This window comes from Lepisma saccharinum, chromosome 7 (genome assembly GCF_977018435.1).
Source record: "Lepisma saccharinum chromosome 7, izLepSacc3.1, whole genome shotgun sequence".
Taxonomy (NCBI): Eukaryota; Metazoa; Arthropoda; class Insecta; order Zygentoma; family Lepismatidae; genus Lepisma; species Lepisma saccharinum.
Genome location: NC_139235.1, coordinates 85,679,537 through 85,706,039, shown reverse-complemented (window position 1 = coordinate 85,706,039; position 26,503 = coordinate 85,679,537). Strand labels below are relative to the sequence as shown.

General features: G+C 37.2%; 2 protein-coding genes across 2 annotated transcripts in view; both read right to left on the bottom strand.

Moving 5' to 3' along the window:
• The window catches only part of LOC145989989 (uncharacterized), a 39,734-nt gene extending 22,184 nt beyond the window's left edge, over positions 1-17,550 (bottom strand). Inside the window, exons 1-3 of the mRNA XM_083125557.1 lie at positions 16,996-17,550; positions 11,134-11,735; positions 7,444-8,358 (exon numbers count right to left, since the gene is read on the bottom strand). Coding sequence (XP_082981683.1) covers positions 7,444-8,358; positions 11,134-11,501 — 1,283 coding nt within the window. The 5' untranslated portion in view covers positions 11,502-11,735; positions 16,996-17,550. The remainder of the gene's footprint in view (positions 1-7,443; positions 8,359-11,133; positions 11,736-16,995) is intronic.
• A 1,612-nt stretch (positions 17,551-19,162) lies between these two features.
• Positions 19,163-26,503, bottom strand: part of LOC145989987 (uncharacterized) — a 74,248-nt gene continuing 66,907 nt past the window's right edge. Inside the window, exons 13-14 of the transcript XR_014441908.1 lie at positions 19,605-19,788; positions 19,163-19,276 (exon numbers count right to left, since the gene is read on the bottom strand). The gene's annotated coding sequence lies outside the window, so the exon portion shown is untranslated. The remainder of the gene's footprint in view (positions 19,277-19,604; positions 19,789-26,503) is intronic.

The window sequence follows — 26,503 nt, the reverse complement described above, 5'->3', positions numbered from 1 at the left end:
TGCAAAGCATTATGTGTAACATGTTGCGGTCCTACTCATCTTGGTAACAAATCTGCAAAGTATTGTGAAGATTGTAATAGATATTGCTACAATGTAGAATGTTTTGAACAACATAAAAAAGAAGTATGTGTAACTGTTTACAAATGTTTACAATGCAATAAAATATGTAAGAGAAACGAGGAGCATAAATATGGATACGAAATTTGTGTAAATTGTAGAAAAGAAGTTGAAACAAAAACTCATCTGTGTTACATGCAGTGGCAAAAAGGAAAAGGTGGAATCTGTGTAAGAAAATTAAATGATGACTGTTACGTAGAAGGATGTGAAAAATGCTCACCAAATAATGTACATATAGTAACTAAATATACCAAAAAAGAAATTAATGAACTTGGACGTGAATATATACAAGAAAACTATTATCCTGATTTTGATTACGATGAAGTAGTTGTGGATCGTTATGTTGAATCTTTAAAGAAAACTAAAGTAGATGGATATATGTACAAATGTAAAGAATGTAAAAACTACACAACCTTAAAGAATCCACTTTCAGTTTCAAAATTAAAAACATGTGATGTTTGTGAAGCGGATACATTACAAAAACCTACATGCACATTCACAAAAAAATATATAACAATTGATTTCGAGGCTAACCAAGAAACTGGAGAACACAAACCCAATTATGTGGTTGCTGAGTATGCTTTTGGAAATGAACAAAAGATTCATTTCAAAGATAGCGATGTATTTTGTAAGTGGTTAATATCTAAAGATCATCGTGGTTATACAGTTATAGCGCACAACGCTAGATCATATGATTGGTATTTTGTTATGAACTACTGTATGCGAAATGGATACAAACCGTTCACAATTTATAAAGGTTGCCAAATCATGTCCATAATTCTTAGTAATGCAAATATGCGATTCATAGATAGCTACAACTTTATCTCACAACCATTGAGTACATTCCCAGAAACATTTGAATTAGCCGAGTTAAAAAAAGGATACTTTCCTCACTTCTTCAACACAACAGAAAACCAGGCGTATGTGGGACCAATACCGAATATTGAATATTATGGAGAGAGCACTATGAAAAGATGTAGTAAATGCAAACCTGATGCGACTTGTAAACATTGGCATACAAGAAATCACTTTTTACAGTGACATGATGAACAAGCTGAAGAGAATTACATATTTGACTTTCAAAAAGAAATGAGTGAGTATTGTGAGTCAGATGTAGACATACTTACTCAAGCAGTTAGAAAACTTAGACAAACATTTCTAGATACATGTAACATCGATCCATTTCAATATATAACAATCTCAAGTGTGGCAATGGCTGAGTTTAGATACCATCATATAAAATCCGATACCATAGCTGTATTAAAAGATAGCAACCATGAAACGTATAGTAAAAAGTCTATATCATGGCTTAGAACATTTGGGGATAATATAAAACACGCTTTAAACGGTGGGGAAGAAACTATACTAGGACGGAAGGTTGATGGCCTTGATAAAACAACCAACATAGTTTATCAGTTTCATGGGTGCTTCTGGCATGGTTGTCCCAACTGTTACAAAGATGATATAATTAACAACAAGAAGCAAGAAAGCATGGGTGACCTTCATGAAAAAACAAAACGGTTTACTCAGCAATTAAAAAATAAAAGGTACAATGTTATAGAAATGTGGGAGTGTGTTTGGGAACCTACATACAAAAAACGTAAACATGAAATAAACGAAATAATAACACCACTATCCCCTAGGGATGCTTATTTCGGTGGACGAACAAATGCAAGTAAATTACACGTTCGTGGAAAAAAGTTAAAATATATAGATATTTGTAGTTTGTATCCAACAGTTATGTTCTATGACAAGTTTCCTGTTGGTCATCCAGTAAAAATATTACATCCTCAAAATTACAACCCGAATTGGTTTGGATTAATTAAATGCAAGGTACAACCACCAAGAAAGTTATATCATCCTGTACTACCTATTAAAGAAGAAAAACTGATATTTCCATTATGTGGTAAATGCGTTTATTCTAAAAGTCGTAAGTGTAATCACACAGACATTGAACATGGATTTACTGGTACATGGAGCACACCGGAAATTAATAAAGCACTTGAAATAGGATACAAGATAACAAAAATATATGAAGTTTGGCAGTTTGAAGAAACTAGCACCAACATGTTTAAAAGCTATATTTCTAAATTTTTAAAAATAAAATAAAAACAAGTGAATGGGAAAATGATTACAGCACTAAAAAATTGTATGTCGAAGATGTAAAAAATAGATTAGGTATCGAATTGGATATTAATAACATTAAACCGAATCCAGTTTTACGTGCAATGGCTAAACTACTTTTGAACGCATTCTACGGTAAGTTTGGTCAACGTAGAAAAATGGAAACAACAGATTATATCAACTCAGCAAAAGATCTGCATGATATATTATTGAATCCTTAACTGGAATGTATTAACCTTTCATTAATCAACGATGACATGATTGAGGTTAGGTATCAAACAAAAGATGAGTGGTTGGAAGATCCTACTAAAACAAACATATTGATTGCATTATTTACAACCTCATATTCTAGATTGAGATTATATGATATGCTTGACAAACTAGGTGACAAAGTAGTTTATTACGATACTGACTCTATTATATACATTGATGATGGTACAAACACTGTAAAAACAGGTTGCATGCTTGGAGAATGGACAGACGAATTAAGCGGTGATTACATAATAGAATTCATATCTACAGGACCAAAAAGCTATGCATATAAAACATCAAAAGGTAAAGTTGTGTGCAAAATTAAAGAATTCACATTAAACTACATAAACTCTCAGAAATTAAATATGGCTGAAATGATAAAGATTTTAAATAAAGAAATTGATAAAATTATTTTAGAATATAACCAAATTACAAAAAGCAGAAAAACCCATACTTTGGTTAACAAAACAATTCAGAAGAAATTTAAATTGGAATACGATAAACGGGTGATCTTACCGGAAAAAGATGGTGTTATTGACACGATTCCTTACGGATATTAAATAAAATAAACTTGTACATTTATTATTTATAATTTTTTTATCTTATAAATGAATCAGTCATCACACAAATACCTAGGCGCTAAATCATTAGAAAAAATATTAAATTCGTCGTTCGAGTATATCAAGATGCAAGATTTAGAAATAGGTAAACCGTATGAAATCACCAATGGTGAAATTGTAAATACAATGCATGGTCTAAAAGCACGCGTTACATTAGATAACAAAAACAAATTGTTTTTACCAGATCGATATGGCAAAACCTTAACTAATGAATTGATGCAAGAACTTGTTGACGATAAATTTAAAATTATATATAAAGGTAAAAAAGAACTCTTTGATAAGCAAACAAAGCATGACATTGAATTTGTTAAACCATGAACTAACAGAAAATATCTTAAAACGGCATCGTATCCCTTATAAGATTACTGGTGGATATGATGAACACAATGTAATTCACGTAGAGAGTGCAATTGTAATTACTCCGTCAGACACCGTCTCAGAAATTGAGAAACACTATATAAAATATGATGGACAAGAATGCTCTTGTTGCAAGTGTAGCCATGATTAATTACTTTTTATCGGATATGTGTAACAAATAGCTGTATGTGTAAGTTTCATAATAAGATCAAAGCGGAATCAGATAATATACAATAATAAACAACGCCATTTATATTTCGGTTTCCTCCAAAAATAAAAATTCTCTAGAAAATAACAAAAATATAGCAGAATTTTTACCTTATTTTTTTAACACTTTTTGCCCTGATTTTGGGTTTTTACCTTACGTTTATTGGCGCCTGCTCTAGAAAGTGACAAAAATATAGCAGAATTTTTAAATTGTTTTTTTAATACTTTTTGACCTGATTTTGCATATTTCTCTTTATATTTTTGGTGATTTTTATCCTATATAAGACATATTTTGAAAAGTGTCCTCAAGTACCCCCTATAGTAGTTACCATGGTCCCTGAACCATCGCTGATTGATTTCAGCGTTGTGACACCTCGCGCCATCCTGCTGAAAGATGCACCGCTGAACGTTACATCCAAACAAATCATCACGAATGGTGGGCAGCAATTTTACCTGTAAGACCTGTTCTTGGTATTTTTTGGCATTAATGTTGCCTTCTAACACTGCTAGGTGCCCGACACCATGCCTTGCCATGCTTCCCCACACCATGACACTGATAGGATGCTTCATAGTGGCGGTGGTGCACTCAGGTATCATGTCTTCACTTTTTTGGCGACGCACATACCTGGTACCATCATTTCCAAAGTGATCTTGCTTTCATCGCTCCAAATTACTTTACCCCAATCTTCTTGTGTCCACTCCCTGTGTGCTAACGCCCATTGCACTCGCTTTTTCCTCTACTTTTGGTTGAGATAAGGCTTCTTTCTTGCGACCCTCGCTACATTTTCACAAAGTTTTTGTCTGACTGTTCGGTCAGAAACTACTACTCCAGAAGTTCTCAAAATGGCATTAACATCTTTTGCCGTACGCCGGCGATCTTGTAGAGAAATGCGACAGATTCTCCGACAGTCTTAAGCAGTTAATTTTGGTTTCCTGCCACTTCTTGAAGCAGTTTTTGTGTTTCCAGTTGCTTCATACTGCTTGCAAACCTTTCTAACGCCTGACTTTGTAGCACCACCACCCAAACTTTTTGATATTTCTTCATAAGAATAACCTTCATTACGAAGTGTTACTGCCTTACTCCTTTTACTTGGTGACCAATCAGCTCGTTTTATTGTGTTAGAAGCCATTATTTGCAATTTCAGTATCACTTTTCAACTCGCTCCACTACATAGATACCTAACGATGTTCACTTCACAAAAGTCAGCTGCCAAGTGTTGTAAAGAATGAAAACAAAGAGTTCAGTTGGTTGAAAATACCAATAACAATACTAATGAATATACCAATAATCAAATAACAATGCTGCAGAAGGTGCGAGCGATTCTTGAGGTCAGCGAACTATGTACAACAATGATGCTCAAAGTTGATGTAATACACAAGAATTGCACACAAGCGTTCTGTTGGATGAAAATAACAATAACAATAATAATCAGGCTACAATAATGCACTCAGATGCATTATTGAAGTTACTGAATGATGTAATTTAAATTGTTTAATTTTTCTATACAGGATATAGTTTTGTATTCGAGTTATTCTAAAAAAAAATAACATTTTACAAAAAGTGTCCAGAATTAATGCCACTACTGTATATTTTACATCATCTTTTTAGTAAGTGTCTTTTCCTATACCTTTTGACCTAAATCCTCAACCAACACTTTCTCAACGAGGCACCATGTCAGGTGTCTGAAAACATCGCTTCAACCTGAAGAAGGAGGTAGTATAACCTTCGAAACGTAGTTCGACAAATCTCATGCTCACACACGTAAGTTACTGATTTTTAATCTTTTAACCTTTAGTTGATATTCGATTGTGAACAATTTGCACCTTATCAGTATATTTATTTCAGCGGCGTGCATTCAGGATACGCAAGGTACACACTGCGTACCCACAACACAGTAAGAAAAAATAAACATTTTTTCGTCTTCCCCGAACATGAAAATTCAACAATTATCGCTCCGAAAGCAGTTCCACTGCAAGAAATTCCGATTTCCACACGAACATGCTGCTGCCTTCCTGAAGGCAGTCCCGAATGATCCCGATTGTGACTTCGGCACCCACCCGATCCGCGTTCCTGACAATTTCCGCAGAAAGATGCTGTTTCTTCTGCTTGGTACCCTAGAAATTCGGAAGGTAACCCCACTGGCTCATATCAGCCCCGACCACGTGTTTGGGTCTGCCCGTGCCTACCCTCTCTCCCACTTCTTTCCCGGTTCTAAGCATCGAGGGTACCCAAGATTTTGACAGCATATGCAGTGTTGACAGTAGTCAACATACTTTTTTCTGGAATGCTTAGCTTACTAGCATTTAGCAGCCATGCGTAGATAGATCACTGTTGGGTTGCAATAAAAATACATTATAAAAAGTGATAGAGGAATCAGACAGGAGGGCAAGAATATGTAGTGGTGGAAGAACATATTTAATATACGCGTAAACCATCACATATAAAATATTTATGTGAGGTTAAAGTTACACTAGCAAGTTGTTTTTTTTTTCGTATAGGGAGGTGAGGACCAGAATGGACTGTCACTGTGTCGAGGGGAAAATATGTGAACAATTTGCAAGTTTCGCACAATTCACAGAGTATGAGAGTATCTGTTTATCTCCTTTTGGGATCAACATTTCCTTTGAGTTCCATAGCATGGGTGTTGATTGTTGACCCAACGATATGATTGAATGATAAAAGAAAACCATAATAAAACACAATGCTTACAATGGGATTAGAATGAGCCCCCCTCCCGCCAGACATTGCAAAGTGATGTACGGTAGTTTAGCTTTTGAAGTGTTCTGGGATGTATGCTGACGTATTTTCTACTTGTCCTTAATTATCTCCCTTCTACAAAATACTTTGTCGACTGGCAACTCCGATTCATTCGTCCACAAGAACGCGTGGTTTTCGGGCATAGCGGGACCGGACACAATGTACCGTGGGAGGTTGACTTTTGCTTTCTTCTGTCGTGTGAAATTTGCAGCGAGTGTTTCGTTCATATTATTTACATTACAGGATCTCTATTGTTTGTCGGTGCTGTGAAGTGATAAAATAGGGGGACCGGGAGTTATTGATGACATTCTGGAGAAGGGATTTTCGGCATTTACGAGAAAGTGTAAACAATCCGAAATGGAAGGTCTGTTCCTGAGTTGGAAGAATTGTTTCAAGCAGGAGTTGTGAAGGATGGTAAGCAGTATATTAGGCATTTTGAGAAAAAAATATCTCTACAGAGTGATTGAGTAGAAAAACAGTGAAACTTTATTGTTGGCCTTATTCGTTGGTTTCCTCTGCGAAAGGTGTTGTGAAATAGTAGAGGATATTGAGATTTATCAAATTTATTACATGAAATTTGAAAGGACGGAAAATGATTTCCATTTCCTTCCCGTTCAATGTTCATCGCACTGCATGAAGGAAATAATCAAAGTTGAATTGTTGGACTCTACGTAGCTACTATCAGAATATATTTGCGAATATAAAATATCATACATATATTTTACCTCGTTACATTTTGATATTGATACAAGGATAAAATTGTACAAAAAAGTTATTTTCTGAATAACATGATGGCCAGGGAGGGGGGGGGGGGTTCTGGCCCCCATAATTCATTTCGGTTGGCCCATGTTGCGTACCCTAGTTTAAATGTCACCGCACACCACTGATTTATTTCAATACTATGTATGAACTTTATGGTAGTAGCAGTACACATTCTGTAATCGTAAATGGCAATATTTCAGCCTTCTGAAATTTCATCAAACAACAAAAAGGAAAAACATATCATACCTTTCCTCACACTTGTCTGGTGCATCTTCAATTCCTGGTGTATCCTCTTGACTATCTATTTCAATTTTTAGGTCTTCATAATCTGAAAAGGAAATACCATCATGGTGCCCTACTGACATAAAATGTTTTGCCTCTTCCAAAGGGTCACAGCCATTATCCTCTGGAATGTTGCACATGTCATCATCTTCATTCAATGACGACTCATTATGTTCACTCATGTCATTCTCGTCAATAGTATACTTGTTGGGCTCACCATCAATTAACAATTCAGTATCACTGTCCAGAGTTCTATTTAAGAGTACATCATTATTACTAATACTCTCTCGTTTTTTTTCATGAACTTTTATGTGCCTTTCGTACACACATTTCTCCATAAAGGTTTTATCACAAATAGAGCAGTTGTATTCAGAACCATCTACTTTAAGTTTAGACTTCTGTGGTTTGAATTTACATTCTTTCTTGTGCGCTTTGCAATCATTATGATCAGTGAAAGGTTCCATGCAGTAGATGCACACAGAGACAAATTGATCATTATGGATCTTAATGTGATTGTGTAAAGCATTAACCCAATTATATGATTTCTCGCAAAAATAACATTTGTAGGGCTTCGTTTTAGAATGTTTAAAACTGTGTACTAGAAGACTGGATCTTTCTACAAAAGTTTTGTGACACTCCCCACACTTGAACTGACACTCTTTACTATGGACTCTTCTGGCATGGACTGTTCGTGTGTATGCTTGGCGGAATGCCATATCGCAATACTGACACTTAAAGGGGCGTTCTCCAGTATGAATTCTCATATGTCTCTTTAGGTTACATTTGTAGTGAAAACGTTGTGAACAATGTACACATGTGAATTTGGTAGAAACATGTTCCAAATCCTTTCCATGGATTCCATCTTCAGAGTTACCCATGCTGAAAAAGAAAGGTCTTCAATAAGAGACAAAACTGTAGGTTCATTACTGGTATTTCATAAAGTGTAAATTTCATTTTGTCGCATGTTTGCAATGTACAGGGTAATTCCAAATGAATAGTGCAACTTTACACAGTTCTTATGATGTTACTATTTATGATAGAAAATCAGACAAGGCAACAATACAAAGAAAAACTCTGGAAGTTGCATTCCCACTTAGTGTGCTTATCCTGCTTACTCGATGCTCCACCTGGATCGCTAGTGTCCCAAAATGGCTAATGACCAGAGGAAGGCGTATTGTGTGTTGGAGCTATCGAGAACTGATTCAATCACAATGGTGCAAAGACATTTCCACATGCTTTTCGGTAGTAATGCATATGCTTCACCCTTCCAAAAGATTTGCCAAAGTTACAACTGCAAATTGTTAGTGCCTTCCAAACCATTGACAACAACTTGCTGTCTCATGCATAGCAAGGACTTGATGACCATTTGGACCTTTTCCACGTTACACGTGGTCCCCATGTTGACTCTTTATAATACGAGTAAAACTTCCAGAGTTCTTCTTTATATTGATGCCTTGTCTCATTTTCTATCATAAATAGTAGCGTCATAATAACTGTGTAAAGTTGCACCATTTATTTTGAATTACCCTGTAAATATCATTCATTACGTATAATTATATCTGTTGCTAACTACTCATTAAATGATTCTCACAGAATTACATTCATATTATCCACATCCATACCACATATCATAAATTAAAAGTTTACAGATGAACAGTTAAATAACATGCGGGAAATGAAATAGAAATGATACATTACAGGAATGAATTTCATCATTGATGTTCATCAAATAACACAGTTAATAATCTCTGTTGCTTCCCAAAAATCTTAATTCCTTATCCATTTTGCTGAACTCGCTTTTCACTAAAAATTGACACTTTATTTAACTTTAGTTGCCGAAAGAAAATTATTCAAAGCTATTGTTTACATTCGGTTTATGCACAGACTTACACGTTACAAATTAATTTTTAAAGGATTGCATTCTAACCGTAATTAATGCATGTACAATTCAACTTGCCCAGTGTGCGCAGGTCATTTATGGTGAAATTCTAAGCTGTTTTTTTTCCTTCTATTGTGGTGTGCCAAGTGAAACAAAGGTTTCCACAAGTAATGTTGAAATTATTTTTTTTTCATTAGAGCAGATTAAGTTATGAAAAATGTTAGAATAGCTCCAAGCAAAAAAATCTTGACAGCAACATTTGCAGAAATCTTTATTTTACTTGGCACACCACAATAACATATAAAAGTAGCTTGGGATTTCACCATAAACAAACTGCACACACTTGGTAATAGCCACGAAAGATAGTAGTATACCAACCACCATACTCCAACCGCTTTCAAGGTACCCATTGATTTGAGGCTGGGTGAGCCCCAGAGCAGCTTTATGCAGAGACAAGGCTGGAAAAATTCCAACCATAAATCACCCCCCGAGAATTGAACCCGGGTCTCCTGCATGGTAGTCAGATGCCCTAACGACTAGACCACAAGCATTTGCCATTGAAACCCCTTTGCTTTATTACTCTCCTAGCCTGTATGTTTTCCTCCCATGATGTTGACACCAAAAGCCTGGAACTGATGTTTTAATTTGTCTTTCCTACCCACAATGAAAGAATGCCACAATTCTTGTGGCACATGGCATATAAAGTTTCTTAGAACATAGTAACGCAGTTGGATTTATTATACAATTTACTATAATCATTATAAGACATTTCCAATGTTATATAGATCCAAAACCAAGAATCATTTTTTTTCCAGACCACGTCATTAAGACAATTCACATACAGTGTGCTCCCTTTAAGTCAAGCTTGGATAATTCAAACAAAAGCACATTCCCCTAGCTAAACCAATGTTAAAAATGACTACTTAATTCGAATTTTGAAGGTTAAATTTCGATAATTCGAGGTCAGGTTTCCAATAAGTTAACACAAATCTTTCCAAGAAAGACCAATGTGGTTGCTACGTAAGGAATTCCAACAGATGACTCATCCCCCTTTTCTTCTTGAAAAGGTTGTTTTTATGGTTAACAGATGTACAAATAAGGGAGGGCAGCGGGAATCCCCAGAGCTTTTGTTTGTATGAATGTGACCTTCACCCTCTCAGAAACAAGTTGAGAGGGGAGCGGACAGCCGGACAGAAGGGGTCCTTTGTCTGTGTGTTTTAGTGGAGTCACATTGTTGAAACATGGTGCGTACAGTAGCTTAACATTAGATAAGAAAGTTGAAGTTCTTAGAGAGGTAGAAAGAGGAATGAAAAAGAAGAGCAAAACTGCCAAGAAATATGGGATATTGCCCAACACATTATTGGCGTACAGTGTAGTGTACTGTTCCTGGATGGAGATATGGATAAAACATAGAAGTTGTAAGGTAAGGTGTACGGTTTGCATATCAATGCAGTTTTATGTTTAATACAGTGCGCTATTTCATTGGTGTGGTTCTTTTAAAATTATATTCTGGTTAATTTGATTCTTTTTCGTAGCCCCTTGGGAGTTCGAATTAAAAATAGTCCACTGTATTTAAACATGTGTGCAAGATGGTCACTACATTTTAACTAAATATCACACTTAATCAAGTTTTTAGAATATTCACTTGACACATTAAAAGTAAAAACTTTAAAAACACTGATTAAATACTTACAGAGAAAAAAAATTAAACTAACATGGAAGAAAGTTACTGTAATATTTATAGCTTTTTAAACTAATAGCAAAATATATCATACCTTTCCTTACAGTTATCTGCTGTTGTATCATCTTCAATTTCTGCTATATCCTTTTGACTATCCACTTCAATTTTAACGTCCTCATAATCCGAAAGGGTAATATCATTGTGCCCGATTGAGCCATTTTCTGAAATAAAAGATTTTGTTTCTTCTACAGAGGCACTGTCATTATCCTCTGGCATGTAGCACATGTCAGCATTTTCATTTGATTCATAATGTTCACTCACAACGTTCTCGTCAATAGCATATTTGTTGCAACCATCAACAGTTATAAATTCACTTTTGATGGGCAGAATTGTATTCAAGACTACATCACTCTTACTACCACTCTCCTCCTCTTTGTAAATTATCTGATTATTTACCAACATGATTTCTTCAAATCAATCATCACTTCTTATGGAGCAATTTACTTTTTATGTAAATGAACTGTTGAATTGTTTGGATGGGGTACAATGGTAAAGAAGCCTTTCCCATCCTCACTCACATCTCTTGGATATGCCATATATTCAGCATGGGATTGTGATGCACTGCAAACTTGTGAAATCTGAATGAATTTGTTGTAAAATTTCACCGCCTTGTTTACTGCAAGGTGGGAGGAACACCTGAAATGCAAGAAAAAATAATGTAAAAAGCATAACTGTAAGCTTATGATCAAATATATTCTACAATTTGTTTATTTACTCTAACTAATCTAGTCTCAATTTTATCTGAAAAGGGCATGTCCTTCTTCATTGCACACAACGTTACTGAACCCAAGAGGATCGGTTCATCTTACCAACCAATACAGTTAGGAATCTAAATTTGGAAAATTTCTTTCAACATGTTAGTGCTGCTGAAGGCAAAATATGAATAAAAGTATGATATGTTGATGAGAACTTTCTTACTTTAAACCACTTGGCATGGAATGACACAAACATCTTCAGACAGAAATAGTAAAAAACTACCAAAAATTGCTCCCTCACCAATTTCACTCGAGACACAGGAAAACGAAGTCTGTTGCTATGATTTTATCCTTGCCATATGCTTCTGCCTCAGCACTACACATATATATCACTGGAGAATAGAGCTGGAAAATATTTTGGAACATCAAATAAAATACCTCATCCACCAACTCCAAGTGGAGCCTTTTCACAACAATCAGCAACAGTAGTGTGTCAAGTGATTGGCACGGTACATTAGTGAAATAATAAATACCTACAGAAAATATACAGCCATTCATCCAACTTTAAACTGTAGGTTTAGCAAGTATTTTTATTAGTAACATCTTGCTTATGAAACTTCATTTTGATGGTACCAATCCTTGAAAAATACAGTAATAATATTTACTCTTACAAATAACCCATGGTGCAAGAGTCCATAAGAGCCAAGGTCTACTGACCGACTGCTGGCCTCACTCCCACCTGCTAGGTGGAAGACCATCCGACCGATTATGGGGTGATGTGTAGTCAGCACCACAAACCCTTAGTTGTTGTAGGTTTTTATGACCGAGTTACGCCAGTCATTCGTAGCTCCTGAATTCGTGACTACCTGTCCTAAACACAGGCCGAAATCTCAAGAGAAAAGTTGTTTCACTTCCACCAGCAGCCTTCGCCACAGTTCCTGAATTGGCAAACCAGTGGCGCAGAACGTTTTTCATTTGAGGGGGTACAAAATTCATCCTCCCATATATGTGTGCGTGTCTGTGTGTGTGTGTACATATACACCACACACTACTTCACAGGTGCCGCCTATACCTAGGTATAATGTGAAGGCATGGTAAATATTTCACTTTCGAACAGCACACACGAATTTCCTGTTTTTTAAATGCAAAATTTGCATAAATAATTGCTATTTCTATGTGTCTTAGAATTTATGGTCATTTTAAAGAGAGATTTTAAGACCAAATAACAATTCCAAAACATATGAAGCTCTAAACCATATTCTGACCTCATTTTGAATTTAACGGAATGGAAAACCCAGCTTGTGTCCCAAAGCATGACACCTTAGACCGCATGGCCACGGTGAATCTTCACAATACTGTGAAAATAGCAACTGAGTGACTTTCTTTCTACCTCCACAAAATAATTATTAATTATCTATTAATGCATCCTGGACTGCAGGCTAGCGAGGCTCTGGCATCTGGACTCACAGCGAGTATGATCTTATGTGAGGCTCATGTTGTCCCTATAGATTTGTGATTGACCCTTCATCCATCTTATCTTACCACCAGTCATCCTCATCTTCATAATTCGCCAAAGGGGCAGAAAAGTGAAGTAAAAAAAGCTAAATCAATCAGTCATTGTGATAGCAAAAATTCTTAATCACAACTATAATTTCTTGACTTTTAATTGACCTCTTGACCTACTTATTGATTTATTTACTTCCTCTTGACTTTCATGACTGGTAGACACCCTGCTTATGAATTTCTTAGGAGGCATGGCATGTTTATCTGAAATTATGAAATTAATACAACTTCACTGCTGTACAGGTGAAGAAGACTTTGGTTACACATCATTTGGTAACAGTTCGTTATATCGGAGACACATTAAAATCTGATATTTTGTGTTTCGCATGGTTCGTACTTACCAATTGTGTGTTGCAGAACATAGTTCAAGGTGCCATTATTCTATTTACACAAAAACAAACATTTTTTTATGGTACACGACACGGTCCCAACACCTCTCACTCGTTCATTTCGTCACTTTTAGCATTCGTACTTACCTATTCTGCATTGCGGAAGATTCTTCAAGGTGGTATTTTGCTTTTTTCACTAAAATAATTTGAATTTTTCACATTACGAGTAATTATTATTCTTCCTTTTTTCGCTTCCACAATATGGCGAGACAGTTTATCTAGCGTGGTAGATCATCAGTGGCAGTTTTTTCAACCTTGTAGACCAAAAAATCCCCATGAACCATGCCCGGATAACCCCACAAACCATGCACAGCAAGGTTAGGTTCGGTTAGGTTAGGCAAACATAGTTACAATTGTCATCTTCTTGGAAAAAACGGCGTGGTTGGAAACACTGACAGGGAGTTATGTCATCAAACATTTGGTTCACGTAGTGCAAGCAAATGGAAGCAACAGCAATTGTGCGTCGGAGAGATATTTCTGTTGAAAAATACATGATTTCCCGGTGAATACATTCCACAATGAACGAAAATACCTCTACGAACTTCTAAATGCTACAGAAACTTATTTTGGTAAGTAGCTTCTTCTGTAAAAATGAAAGAAATCCATTGGGACTCTGTCGAAGTTTTATCTTTTTCACATAGAGAGTAATTTTTTTTATTCTTTTTCTTACTTCCTTAATACACAATATGGCGGGCAAAACTTGACTACTATAGTGGGTAAGCAGTGTTTCCAACCTTCTTCACCGAAAAATACCTCTTATCGTGTTCGTCACGTGTGCAAATTGTATATTATGCACAGGTAGCTGACGGATAGCCCCACAAACCATTCACGGATAGCACCACGAACCATTCTGATAAGGTTAGGTTAGGTTAGCCAGGCATAGTTAAAAAAAAGGGGGGTTGGAAACACTGACAGGGTGTTACCTCATGAAACGTATGCAACATCCAGTTCACGTAGGTAGGGAAAGCAATGGCAATTGTGCATCGGTGAGATATTTCTCTTGAAAAAATACATGATTTCCCGGTCAAATAGATTCCACGATGAAAGAAAATATCTCGACGAACATTGGAAACCTTAAAGAAACTCATTTCCGTCAGTAGTTTCGATAAATTTGTTATCTCCGGAAAACGGATTTCTTCAAATTTACAGAAATTACTTACCGAATGCAGATTCTTTATAGTTGTGGAAGTTCGGGTTAGTGTTTTCTCGCATCGTTCATTCAATTTTGCCGGTAAATCATCTATTTTTCGATATAAATATGTAACCGATGCACAAAAGCTGTTGCATCCATTTCCTTCCAGCCGGATGTTGACTGTGTGTGATGACGTAATCACGGTCAATGCCGGTCAGTGTTTCCAAACACGTGTTTTTGTAACTGAAGAGGGCTGCGTTTCCGCAAATGGTTTGTGGGGCTATGTGTGAATAGTTCGTGGAGCTATGTGTAAATGATTCGTGGGGCTATGCGAGAGTGGTGTGTGGGGCTATGCATTTTTTTCTCTACACCAATTTTTAACTACTGTAACCTAAACGTGACCCAACCTAACCTAACCTTACCGGAAATGGTTTGTGGCGCTATGTATGAATGGTTCGTGGGGCTATGCGTCAATGGTTTGTGGGGCTAGGGAGGTGCAAACACTGCATGCCGACTATGGTAGTGAAACTGTGGGTACTATTATCGTATGAGGGAAACACCTACGAATCATATATTTCGGACTTCTTTACATTGCTAACGTGTTATTTTCGAATGTGGAACATTTCCTAAAGTAAAATAATGCATATCAATGTATATTTATTAGATTTACGAGTACTTACTGTTACTTGTTGTTTCGAATCTGTAACACATTGTGGCCGTGATAGCGTACTGGTTTAGGGGGCGTTCTGAGAGTGTTTTGTCGATTTATGCAGTGTTGCAACCTTGTCCACTGGAAAATATCTACTTTCATGCCCAGATTTGAAATTATGCTAATACGTCGCAAACCATTGACGTTAGCCCCAAAAACCATTCACGTTAGCCTCAAAAACCATTCACGTTAGTACCAAAAACCATTTTCCGTAAGGTTAGGTTAGGTTAGGCTAGCATAGTTAAAAAAAAAATTAAAAATACTCGACACGTCATGTTCTAGTGAAAACACGGCGAGGCTGAAACACTGGCTATGGGGTTGCATCATCTTAACACACGGAACATTGCACTCTCGTGCAGAAAGCAAATGGCGGGAGCAGAAACAGTGTGTCGGACAAGAGATTTTCGCAGAAAACAACACGCATTCACATTAAAATGGATCAAATCTACATTCAGGAACTTCCATAACGCTAAAGAAAATTATTTCTGTAAGTACTTTCTCCTGTAAATTTGAAGGAATCTGTTTCCCCCATACGATAATGTTACCGAAACTCTGACCGCCAATTTGCATGTTATCGAAGGCAAAAAGAATCAAAGAAAACTTACTCCATAAGTCGCAAATAGAGCTTATTTCCGTGAAATAAGCGAAATGCCACCTTCAACCATGTTTCTCAATGCAGAATATGTAAGTACGAATATTGAAATTAAATGAACTAGCAAATTTCAGTCATTTTCCGGAGATAAATGTACCATAGTTTCTTCTTTAAAATGAAGAAATGTGTCTCCGATATATTAAACTGGGTACTACTTTACTATACCTGAGACACCTGGGAATCATTTCTTTCGCACTTTTTTACATTGCTAACGTAGGAAAGTAATGTATATTTCTTACATTTACGAGTACTTACTGTTCTTGTTTATTTCCACACACAACATGGCGATAGCTTACCGTTGATCGTTCCTTAAGCCAGAAAAACCATTGATGTTAGCCCAAAAATTCACGATAGCCCCACAAACCATCATGGGGACAAGGTATGCCTACTAGGTTAGGTTAGGCCTGTTAGGTTTGGTTCCATTAGCACTCCTTTCGTTCAATTTAGCATATACGGACAATACGAGAGCGTATTGTGCTCTCATGCAGGAAGCAAATGGCGGCAGCAGCAATAGCGCGTCGGAAATAGATTTTCGTACAAAACCACATGCATTCGCATTAAAATGAATCAAAATTACATTCCCGAACATCAACAACGCTACAGAAAATGATTTGCGTAAGTACTTTCTCCTGTAAATTTGAAGAAATCTGTCTCAGGTATAGTAAAGTGTTACCAAAATGGATTTGTACTTATAAATAAAAAACACAATGTCTTGACTAGTTCAAAAGAGAACGAAAAGTGTACAGAAATACTTACCTTTCCGGTCGTAACTTCAAATTATATGTAGAGTCAGATTATTCTTCTAACATATCCAGCAGACTACATAAGGTTAGCTAGCAAGTATGCCAATAGTGTATAGTATGAACAAGATGAAGACAAATGATATGGGCTGTCTTAAAGTTGCCTCAACACTGGGAGCACTTCTCCATCATCCAAAACATTATAATGAGTCAGGGGGTGTAGCAGAATCATTAGTAGAGCACACAACGAAACATATTAACAATAATTATATCAATTAATGATGTATGAGGAAATGAACCATTCTGTAATTCGTATTTTCTCCGTTATTATAAACACACTGTTACGGTATTGGCAAAAAAAAAAACGTTTGTATTGTATGTATGCAGTCAATTATTTACTGTTTATGCCAAACAATTATCTTCTCCTGAAAACATAATCTGTCAGCTCGTTAAATTTATTTAGTTTGAATATTGTCTTAAACACAACCTGCATATATTCATATAAATCCCCATTGTCTGCTTTACTTTCCGCTTATTTCCAAGAATCATTGCTATCAATCCAATAAATTTTACAAGCCAGTAAGATTATACATAAATATCTTTCACAGATTATCATGAATGTTTACTTCACGATCCTCGCACAGATTACTGCATTTTCGGAAAAATACAAGGTCTTCAATAATGAGAAATTCTACCTACTATGTTGGGTGGAAATGTTTTGCTCCGGACGGAAAAAAATTGCAGCGTGCCTAACCTATTCACGCATGGACGTTCGCAGGGTTTTTTCCAGGGAGGTGCAAGGAAAGTGTTGTTTTTTACAGGGGGGGAAACAAGGCACATTTTTCTAAAAAAATAGGGTTATTCCTGAGCATGGGCGTCCGGAAGGTGGGCAAGGGGGGCCACGCCCCCCCCCTGGAAAATGAATGTGTACCTAAAAATTATATATTTCACACATAGTTTCATTTCAATCACAGTAATTTATGTTAATTATTATAAATTCGTTGAAGAAACATGATAATTTCAGACTGAAATGGTGTTTTTTGAGAGGGCACCACTATTTTGGAGGAAAATGTGTGTTCTTTGCACCCCCCTGGAAAAAAAAATACCTTGCTTGCCCCTCCCTGGAAAAAATCCTGCGGACGTCCATGTTCCTGAGTAAACAAAAATTATCGATCTGGCAATTCTATAGATTGCGGGGAAAGAACTTCGGCAATTTTCCAATGTAAACAAGTGGAATACACATAGTCACCGAGCTTATTTTCTTATTAAAAATCGGATACAAAATGGATCACTTGAAATTTTTGAGTGATATAGAGGGGGGGGGGAAAGGTACCTAGAAAAGATTGGCAATTTCTCTGATCCATTGAATAAAGATTTATGGGAAAATAGTAGGGTAAATGTCTGTTATATCGGAGAGACATTTCTTCATTTTTACAGACGAATAGTAGTATTTTCCAAGACAACAGTTTCGTGTTCAGACTTCTGCAGGTTGAAATAAAGCTTACATAAATTATAAACATTGAAATACTTCAATTTTACAACAGTAAAGTGTATAGTTTTCTACATTGTGTAATGAAACACCGCCCCTTTAATTTTAGATTAATGTTATCATATGGCTTAGAGTGTCATCAGAAAAAGGCCAGTAATTAAAGTAAAATAGTAGAATTAATAATAATTACAACTGTTATAAATGTTATACAATAAATAATTACTAAAATGTTATTTGAAATTTATTATTTATTTATTAATGCTATTCAGGTGCATATGCAGCACAACAGTTACAATACTGAAATGTAGTTATTGTATTTCATTATTAACTTTTGCAAGTGTTGTTCAAGAAAAGACTTTATTTTACTAATTGATTACATTAAATTATAATTTTTGTAATTCTGGACAATTTTTAAATATAGTCAACACACGTGCGTTAGATGATTATGATTTTCGAAACACGTAAAACATTTTCATTTGAATTACTCCGGTGATGTAGTGTCGACTATAGAGCCTATTCTCTCTGGTTTGTGTCCAGTCTTGTCGCTTTACTGCCTGAATTCACTGATTTTTCTGTATCGGATCTGTCTGAAAACTATGTATAGATACCAGAGAAAAAATATTTGTTCCCAATCTTGTGTTGTAAGTAACCACAAGCCACACTATAATTGTCACCTTTTCTTAAGAGACTGCCTTTACACCTTTGAACTCCATGCTATTCTATTGAAAACCGGAAGTAAAGTTCCTGCCCGCGCCAAGGAAGCACAGAAATGTAAGCATCCGGTGAATAGCCCCCATAGGAGTGTTCCCTAAAAAAAAAAAATGCTTAAATTTTAATTTATCGTATTCATGCAATAAATAACACATATTATTGTGGCTAAAATGAAACTATATGTGTGAAATACATGATTTTTGGTCGACTTTCATTTGCAACAGGGGGCACGGCCTGTCCCCCATCCAGATGACCATGTATCTACATATTGAACACTTGTAATGTGTGTCATGCATGGGTGGTTATTCCATGGAATGAAGGGAATGAGTCATTCCCTTACTAAATAGAAGTATTAACTGTGTTTATGTCAATTTATTTTTACAGTTTCAGTCAAACTATTCTTATGTAGTCGTATATCTACTTACAAGAGATGTTGTAAAACAGCGAGACGTATGTCCTCGTCATGGTCCTAGGTAGCCATCAGTGTCAGTGTTGCTCACCCTCAGCAAAGAAAAAGGGAGCATTCGGCATTCTTCGTACATCTTTGGCATAGGGAACGCATGACCGATACTCATTCCTGCCTCACAGTTTCCTTCGAACTAAATCCACCTAAAAAAAATGTTTTTTTGCAATTTTTTTTATTCATTTACAGCGAATTTTGTGATGTCAGTTATCCTTTATCCCAGTAAATTTAATGTGTGTTATTTCTGGAATTTGTATGAAAAACATAGGTTTAAAAATCATACTTGACGGTTGACCAAATCAGTGCAGTTCAATTGACTCTGAGGGAATGAATCCACAGAACTCATTCCAGATTTTGTGGCAGCTAGCTAATGGTAAGGGGAGAGAATAGGTGCGTGCTGGAAATACTCTTCGTCCAGAGCTTGAGATGAAGTTTTGAAGAGAAGAGAGGGGTTATTTCTGGTATTAGATCAATGTCCGATTTAGACTCTACCGGGTGTAATAAAGAAAAAAAATGTGTTCGACATTATAATCCAGACAAATGTGGAATAATAGGTGGTTGCGGAGCGAGCATTAAAACTCTACTGTTTGCTTTGAGTCCTATTTTCCAATGAGTTCTGCTCCTAAGCCCACTTTATGCATAGACAGGCTAACCAGGGCGTTACCTACAGTTTATAGTGGGATCCGAACCTCTATGTTCCTGCACTGGGTATCGAACTCTGTATTCCTTCATTACAAGCAGTGGCGAAGCATCCTATGACGATGTTTAATAATAGAAAACTGAAATTCTAGGTCTTCCGATAATTACCGCAAGTTTGCAACCCTGCCTGGAACCGTATCTGCGCATTCAGCGAGGCCTGCCTGAGAGTGCCTCAGCTGGTCCCATAACAACCTATGTGATTCGTGCGGGGAAGCATAATTTCAGGGGCACGTTCGCCTGTAATGTAACCTGAGAGGCCAGCCTCTTTTCTCTCTCTCAAGCAGGCAGTGGACGTACAGAGCTTGTTGAGAAGCAACGTTTCCATGGAAGATTCAGAGCTGTGCCGGGAGCGGAGCACACCCAGCTGCTAACATGTAGCGAAAATGTGTTGCTAGCACCTCTAAGCCTGGCCTCCTAACCTATCAAAGTAGGCATTATTAGAATTATAACTGCAAATAATGCATGCAAGTTGGTTACCAGTGTTAAGTTTGGTGCTTTCAGCTCTTTTGAGGAACCGCTTTTCGCGAAGTGTTAGCTGCTGGATGTGCCCCACACCAATCTCAATTCAGAGAGGGAAAGTATTTTATTTCTTTGAGGAAAGGGATATTGAGGCAAAATTTCCTTTCATGATTAGTGACATAACTGAAAACACACTACTTTTAAAATGGGGCAAAGTACGTACAATGCAAACGTATAGAGAAAATCCATGTTACTGAAATTTTCTGGTCGGTGTGTTACACAGAAAGGTGTCCGTGTTCTCATTTAGCATTTCATCATTTTCTAAATCATATTATATATATATTTTTTTAAAAGTTGCATGTTGAAGAAGAATTATATGCATAAAAAGAGTTAAAAAGAAATAATTGATTGATAGATTTAGTTTATTTTACTTGGCTTTCTGCCATTTTTGGCTAATTGGGAAGATGAGAATGAGCAATAATATGATGACATTGACGAAGGGATACTCACAAAGAACACCTATGCCCAGGTGGGGATTCGAACCCGAGGCCCTTGTCGTAGCACGCTGTTATAACCAATCTGCCGCGGAGGTCAGCATTAAAAAGAAATAAACGCTAATTGACAATCAAGTGAACCAACCATTTCTGTAATGAGAGAAACATTTACAATACTGTTATTGAAGTAGCAAATAATTTTTATGAGCAGCTTTAATCTAACAAATGTAAGATGGCTAGGGCCTGACAGAACGGCTTTTTCATTGGGTGACGCGTGGTCAGAACATCGAGTCCCATTATCACTGTTTTCTGACCTTCGAGACAGAAGCGCCTTTATTCTCAGATATCTAATCGAGACTAGATTAAAGTAGAACCTGAACCAATGCCTCCAGGGAGAATCGAACCTTCTACTTCTTGATTATAAGGCGAGAGCGTTAATCACTACATTATCCTTTACAATCACTATCCTGACTTTTTTGAACAGTAGTAGACGAGATTCAGGCAATATGTTATCTTTTATTTTCTAGGGGCTATATTTTAACATACTACTGTTAAAAAAAATCACATCTTCCCCTCCCCCCAATCCCTGCTCCGTCCTGTGCCTACCCTTCCAGAGACAGTATGCTTCGCCACTGATTACAAGGCGGTAACATTACCACTCTACCATTCGGGAGGACCTATTTTCAAATGAAAAGAGTATGTGGAGCAGTTTAGGTTTTGATGACATGAACAATTTACTTAAACATCACAGCGTAATCAGCAAACTCAATTCCGTGCTGAAATTCTCCTGACAATATTTGCAACTATGAAAATATACTTGCAACAGTGCAAACTGGAGATAATGAATCAAAAATAGAGATTAAAGTTCTTACAATTAGTTGATAAAAATAACACAAAAAAAGTTTTCCTTGAAGACACTTTCTATTCTTTGAAATTGAGTTATGGTCAACATTTGACATGGCTCATCACAGAAGTGAAATAAGTGTCGCTTATTCCTCAGATTAACATATCTCGATGGGAGTACAAAAACCTTTGTTTTTCTTGAGAAGCTTTTTTGATTTGTTCAAGTTAAGTTCGTTTGTTTAAACAATTCCCGTGTCTAGAACTAGTGCTAGTGATGAACGATCTTTTTCATCATTTCACCGAATTCACAGTTAATGTAGAAATTCCAAAGGACAGTAATTGAGAAGCTGCTGCTAAAACTGAAGTGAAAATACAGATGAATTCTACAATCTAGTGATAGAAGAATTATAATAATAATAATGTTTTAAAATTTCTTACGACATGTGCTTCCCTTGCCCCTGGTGTCATGGAAACTCGTTGAGTTACTCTTCCATCTCAGGTTATGATTCCTTATTGTAATCAAGGCTGCCTGCAAGATTTTTTCTCAAGGAAAAGGGGCAGCAGTTCTTAAATTGGGAGAAAGGTGGGGTTATATTTTTCCCCGGTTGAGAGATTTCTCATAAAGCATCCCCAGCATGAGGATAACTTGCATAGGCACTTATCTGCTATCTATCATAGCACCCCTCGTTTATATTTTCAAAATGCAATTTCAAAATTTGAATAATGTGAAGTGTTTCAAGATATCTTAAGGTGGGGGTAAGTGCATCCCACCCTGACCTCCTTCTGCAGGCACTCTTGTTATTAGCATGTGTGAATCAATTTCAAAATTTCAATTATAACGGGTGATCAACTGAAACCCGTTCGTTCCATGTATTATTGGTATAGTGTGTAGGAGGATATTGTTTGTCCAATAGTGTGTAATGACTAATGTCCCTGTGTGTTGGGTGTAGGAATGTTGTTTATACGTGTTTCCGTTTTGCAGGTATAACGAGTGAAAGATGGTGTTCAACATCCCCAATCCGTCCAAACAGGACCAGCATGCTGTCATCCAGTTTCTGAGTGCCAAAGGTTGTCAACCAGCTGAAGTGTACCGGCGTATGAAAGACGTGTATGGTGATGCATGCGTGTCCAAAACAACAGTGGTGGACTGGGCAAGAATGGTTCGGAAGGGGCGTGAACAAACCACTGATTATCCCCGTCCTGGTCAAGCCCATGTTGTTGCCACAGAAGACATGTGTGAAAAGGTGAATGCGGCAATATCTGCAGATAGAAGCATGAGTATTCGATCCATAGCGAACGAGTTAAACATGGGTTATGGTACTGCTCACAAAATTGTGAAAGCTCTGGGTTATCATAAAGTGTGCACGCAGTGGATACCCAGGGTATTGACGGAGGACCAAAAGTTGGAGCGTCTGGGATGCTCCATTGAACATTTGTCACGTTACCATTTGGAAGGTAACGACTTCTTGCTGCGCATTGTTGCTGAGGATGAAACTTGGTGCCATCATTTTGAACCGAGTTCAAAGTCTTCCACTATGCAGTGGAAACACCCCTCATCTCCACGTCCCAAAAAGTTCAAGACGCAACCGTCTGCGGGGAAAGTTATGGCATCTGTGTTCTTTGATTGCCATGGACCATTATTGCTCAACTTCAAGGAACCAGGACAGTCCATCAACGCTGCACGCTACTGTGAGACCTTGACACAGTTACGGAGAGCCATCAAAAACAAAAGGCCTGGTTTATTGACCGCTGGAGTCATTGTGTTGCATGACAACGCGCGTCCACACGTTGCAAAACCAAGTGCAGGATTTGTTTCAACGATTCAAGTGGGAAATGTTGCGACACCCGCCCTACAGCCCTGACCTTTCACCTTGTGACTTTCACATCTTTGGGCCTCTAAAGAAGGCTTTGAAAGGTCAGATATTTCAGTCTGACGCTGTGCGTGATTGGTTTGAGATTCAGCCTTCGCAATTTTACATGGACGGCATTTGTAAGTTAGTGACACAGTGGGACAAGTGTCTCAACGCTTATGGTGACTTCTTCTGAACAATATTTTTACTGAGCGCTAACCATAGACGCCTCTAGACAGTGTACCAGTTTCAGCTCGAAATAAAATTTATTTCACGAATTATGACCACTGAACGGGTTTCAGTTGATCCCCCCTTGTATATGAAGTCTTTCCAAATATCTCAAGGAGTTAGACCCCTTTGCGAGTGCCCTTGATTATACCATGACGAAAATACACATGCTTAAAACTCAGATATTAATTTGTGTACACCCTGTATATTCTCATTGTAGTGGTTATGATGGTGTACTTCGTGGCTATTATCTGTAAAGTGCTATTTGCACATTTCTCAGTCACATCTTTGCCGCTCTGACATTGCAGTCACATTGCACAAATAGGCTAATTGGAACTGAATCTATAGTTTAAAGTTAAATCTGAACTACTGTTTGTGTCTCCACCAGCTATCGAACCTGGGAACCCTTAGATTACCATGTGACGATGACAGGCCTGTATAGAAGATCGTTGCTGTAAGCAGAGTGCATGATGTGAGACTTGTGTAGAACCTGAACACCCCAGATTGGGTTCGAGAAGATATGCAAGAAAACATACAAACCAACAACTTTCAAAACCAGTATACATACCTATCAGGTGGGGCAATTTTGCCCTCAAGTCAGTGTCTTTGGGAGCTGATGGCATTACGATTTTTGTTGCTGGATACTTTGAACATGCAATGAGATGCTCCTCAGCCTTCCTAGAGGCTGAGCTGCATGCCAGCTGGGACATCACCAGATTGCAGATAGGGAAGCAGCCACCAGATATGTTAACTATCTGGAAATAGCCATGGAGCCATAGCATAGATGTGAAATGGCAACTTCTTCTCAATATACACTGCAGTGCTCTGAAGAAAATGTTGATGTGCTGTGTTATAGCTGCCACTAAATAAGCTCAGCCTTTACTGCCTTGCAGGAAGAAGTGGGGTGTCCAAAGGACAAGGAGAGAAAAATCCTAACAGAAAGTCAAAGAGCAGGGGGAGCTCAAAAGATGTAGAGAAGCCAATATTCATTAGGAAAATCTCAAGATTCATGGATGCTGGAAAAAGCATGTGAAATAGGCTAAGAATACATTATATATAGGGACTTAGAACGTAAAAATGTTTCTGAAATCATGAAAGAATTGTCGAAGCAAATAATAAACAAAAAAGAACAAACTGAAATACTAGCATTTCAAGAAACAAGATATAGTGGAAATATGCAAGAGATAATCATGGGGTAACAGATTTGAGGCGCACGACACAGTGGTTCAGATTCACCTCAAACTGTTGGTCCCGTTGCCATCCAGATATGGAGTAGGATGTAGTGACACGGCACTTTGCATTGTCTTTTACCTTCAATTTTAGCCTTTTTAACACAACTTACCTTCCCATGTTTTAAACTTTGACAATAGTTGGCATAACTCCTGAAGAAACCACACACAATGTGAAAGCTAGAGTAAAACAATAAGTACATGGCAAAACTGAATTTTATTTAGTAATATATAGATTATGTTAATTTATGCAATTTATTAACAATATTTAGATACACGAGTATATAGCTGGGAAATGGAAGGGCATCTGGAGTAGGGGAACATATTGCTTTCCCACTGGAAAATGAATCCCGGCCTAATATTATACATTTCCCATGTATAATTTCATGTTAGTCACAGTAATTTGCAATAGTTATTATAACGGGCAAATAAGACTAGTACAGATTCTTTTCACTGGCGAAGCGTGACATCTTCACGTAGTCATTGCAAGATTTGCTAAACGTCAGGGTAGATCTTTTAATGGGAGTAGGGGGGGGATAATACTTATCTGTGATAAACGCCAAGGTCATTCCCAATTCAACGTAAAAGCCCATACTACAGATTTTACTACTACAAAATACATAATTCTATATGTGTGTTTCCTCTTAACAAGTGGAAATAGCAGACATTCGCAGTGGCATGCCCAGGATTTTTGGAAGGGGTTACGTGTACTTTTTTTATTGATCATTCATAATTTTGCCATCTTTTTCTACCTTTGACAGTCTTATTTTTATATTGAGCCTAAGCAGGGATTATGACCCTCACCAACACCTCCTAGAGTGGCTAGAGCATGCCACTGGGCACTCGGAAGAATTTTGACGACTTAAGAGAAACCTGGCATGTGGCTGTAAACGTGGGGATGGAGGCTGAAAAAAGATCTTCAAGAGTGGGGGGAAAGTAGAGGATGTTGGACCTTGTCATAGGGTCTGTCTGTCCGGAAGCGTTCACCTGTTCTCGGCACCGGCAGAGACCAGAGAGATTCGCACCATTCTGCGATGAGCTGAGCCATCCAATATCATT